Here is a 3,753-nt window from a genome sequence, read left to right on the forward strand (position 1 = left end):
CAGCTTTTGTGCTTCTCGCTGTAGGACTCCAAAAACCAAGCCCGAAGTCTAAGGCAAAAGATCATCAAGATGTCTTGTCTAAGCGCCTAATACTTTGGAGGCAAGGTGAAATTAATAAGTTATTACGCGAAGGTAGAATTATTCAAGGTCGTATCCGAAAACTCAAGGAGTCGGAACCGCCCGATAGATCTAAGGTTTTTGCTAAGCTTGTACTGGAAGGTCAAATCAACTCAGCCCCGCATTTCCTGAGTGAAACAACTAGTGGTGGTGTGCTGTCTTTAACAGATGAGGTCATGTCGCAGTTTAAACAGAAACATCCCAATCCATAATCAGCTAAATTAGGTTCACTGCTTTTCAGGCTAATTGATGACCAGTATCCGGAATCCGTGTATACAGAGATTAACGGGGAGATGGTCAGGCAAGCTGCCTTGAGAACAAAAAGAGCAGGATGCCCGTCTGGGGTTGACGCGAATGGCTTCAGAAGAATCCTTGCTTGCAAGTCCTTTAAACAGTCATCGACAAGGCTGTGTGAGGCAATAGCAACAATGACGAGGACTCTGTGTACACAATACATTGATCCTATGACCATAGAGCCCCTGGTAGCTAACCGTCTGATTCCACTGGATAAAGGCGAAGGTGTTGTTAGACCAGTAGGAGTCGGAGAAGTTTTAAGGAGAATTTGTTGAAAGTGTGTAATGAGTGTTGTTAAGAAGGATGTTGTCGATGCCAGCGGCTCACTCCAGCTGTGTGCTGGACAAAAGTCCGGAAGCGAGGCTGCAATACACGCTATGCATACTATATTTGGATCAGATGACACTGACTACGTACTTTTCGTCGACGCCTCTAATGCATTCAACGCACTCAACGGAGCAGCTGCACTGCAGAACATCCGGATTCTGTGTCCTATAATAGCAATTTACGCTATTGATACCTACAGACAGCCATCTCGGCTATTTGTCATTGGTGGGAAAGAGATCGTATCAGCAGAAGGAACAACACAGGGCGATCCGCTTGCTATGGGTCAATATGCCTTAAGCATCCAGCCTTTAATTACGAGTCTACAAGCAGCGTCCAGTGTGAAGCAATGTTGGTTTCCAGATGATGCTAGTGGAGCTGGCTCCATTATGGAAATTAGGACGTGGTGGGATGCCCTTAGCACCCTTGGTCCGGATTTTGGTTATTTTCCGAACGACAGGAAATGCTGGATCATCGTAAAACCAGCTAAGGAAGAAAGTGTCAGGGGACCCTTCAAGGACACGTCCATTAACGTAACAGTACAAGGGCAGAAACACCTTGGGGCGGCAATAGGATCAAGGGAGTATTTAGAGGAATATGTCAGCGAAAAGGTGACCAATTGGATCAATGACATAGCTAACACGGGACGAAAAATTGGATTTACGACACTTTTGACACGCGTCAAAAGTTAAATCAAATATGGTATTGGCTTTGACGTCACCTTTGACGCGCGTCAAAGATGTCGCCAAATATATAACCTCTGTGCTTACTCCTTTGACCTCGGTAAAGGTGAAGTCAAATTGGTAACAACTTTGACTTCTCCTTTGACGTGCGTCAAAGATCAAGGCAAATGCATCAATGCTTTGCTATTCCTTTAACCCTTATCAAAGGCGTTGTCAAATATGCTGGTAACTTTGACTTTACCTTTGACGCACGTCAAAGATAAAGTCAAAAGAGTAGTGGCTGTGACCACACCTTTGATACTAGTCAAAAATGAAGTCAAATACGACCGCTACATGTTTACAACACTTTTGAATGGTGTCAAGGGTGAGAGCAAATATGCAATGAGTTACTTCTACAAACACTTATGTCGAAACTGTATTTAAGAAGGGAAATTAAAAAGCTGTATATGAATACTGTTTTAAAGATATTTATACGACAATACCGAACACAGGCTGGTAATCATTGTAATTGGTGTTTATAATTTTTTTTGAAAATGTTCTGGAATATGTACTTTTTCGAGGTGAATTAAGTGAGTTTTGTTTTTGTCTTATCTTGAGTGGATCATTTTCCCCTTGATCGATTAATATACGATGAATAAATGATAGCGACGCAAAACAATGACTCAACAACTGGACGATGGAAGACTGAACCCAAGCAAGACACCCTGTTTTTGGCGCGAAATTGTCGCGGCTGCAAACTCTCTCCGCCCGCGCAAACAAACAAACTACGCAGATCTGAAGAAAACAAAAGCTGCTTTTTTGTACGAAGCAGTCCAGCTTTTTTTTAACAAATATTTTCGCCCTTATCTCTGATAGAGTTTAGACTACAAACTTGTTCAAAAGGTACGTGTCATTCTTTTCTATGTGTGCATGCAATAGTTCTTCTTCAAACTTCATAGTTGTTTTACTATGTTAAGCTTACAGAAACCAACTCCGAACAGGCGTGTATATCGTGCTTGGGAGCTTTTCTGATCGTTAAATCTGGTTCAGTAAACTATAAAAATCTTTCTGTATCACAGTAGAGTTTACATTAGATCAAGCCCTTTTTCTTAATAGGGTTAATGCATTTCTGCAAAAGTAATGCCTGGCTTATATTTCACAATTCAAGCAATTCAACTCAAAACTTCATGCGAGAACCTACTAACATCAAGATTAACCAACTCTGGCTTTTCTAACAGTTTATATTTATCTGCAAGAACTACTCAGATAATGAAATAATATAAGACTTACATACATCTTTTTTCATTGACAGTGTACTTCAATAAAAATGTCTGTACCAGACTTTGATGGGCATATTACAGAAGCAAGTACATAAGCTTATTTGAACAGGATTCAGTGCAGTTTATCAAACAAAGAAGTGTGATTATTTCAAGACTTCGGATCTTTTGCGAACGTGAGTATCTCTTTCTATTGATTTTTCTGGGTTCTATACGTAATGGGGCTTATACTGCATAATTAATTTTTAAAATATTCCATTGATTTTTTTACCACTACAGTGGCAGCTGGGTATGTTTCAACATTTAATAACAATCGTTCAAACATACCGAGCTGTCCCTTCATTATTGTTACTGGACAATAACTTTGGGGGTTAAAAAGGTAGAAAAATAGCCGCGTAGCAAGCTTTTCCGCGCGAGTTTTGTGCAAGAGGGCAAAAAAAGAGGAAGGAGGGGCCGGGAGGGGCTAACTCGCGCAATAACTCGATTGGAAACGCTTGTTATGCAGGCTAGGTATAATATAAAGTGTTTCTTTAGTTTAATTTTAAGCTTTGGGCATAGAGGGAAATTTTGATTGAATTTTCCTGGACTTTATTATGTGATAATAAGGCTCGATTCAAACGTCAAATTTCACAGGTGACGAACTTAATGACAATACATGTACACGAAATCTAATGTTTCCATTCAAAAGCATTAGGTTCGCTACACATTTTTAACAGGGTCTTTAAGTTTTGATAAAGGTAAAGAGAAAGGGGGATTTTCTGAAGAAAAGGAGTGATAGTAAAAAGGGAGTGGGGCCAAAAAATTTATTTAAAACACTATGACTGAACTTTTTATCTCAAATTTCTATATTTTTTTTACAATTATTTCACAGATAAAAGAAGCAAGGCAAAGTGATAAGTCTCCAGTGGGAAAAAAAAGCACACAACAGAGGAAGATTGAAGTTAGATACATGGCGTTTGTCTTTCACTTACATCAAGAGTCAAAAGCACTCTAGAATGAAAATCTTCGCAAAGATAACATCAAGACAGATAGGCTCCTGATCAAGAACATTTCTTACTTACCATGATTTTAGCACTGGC

The 3,753-nt window shown here is 39.7% G+C and overlaps 1 protein-coding gene across 1 annotated transcript in view; it reads left to right on the forward strand.

Annotated features, from left to right (window-relative positions):
* The first annotated feature begins 695 nt into the window (after positions 1-695).
* LOC140922346 (uncharacterized) overlaps positions 696-3,753 on the forward strand; it is a 21,264-nt gene continuing 18,206 nt past the window's right edge. The window contains exon 1 of the mRNA XM_073372336.1: positions 696-1,176. Coding sequence (XP_073228437.1) covers positions 696-1,176 — 481 coding nt within the window. The remainder of the gene's footprint in view (positions 1,177-3,753) is intronic.

Source organism: Porites lutea, chromosome 13, assembly GCF_958299795.1.
Source record: "Porites lutea chromosome 13, jaPorLute2.1, whole genome shotgun sequence".
NCBI lineage: Eukaryota > Metazoa > Cnidaria > Anthozoa > Scleractinia > Poritidae > Porites > Porites lutea.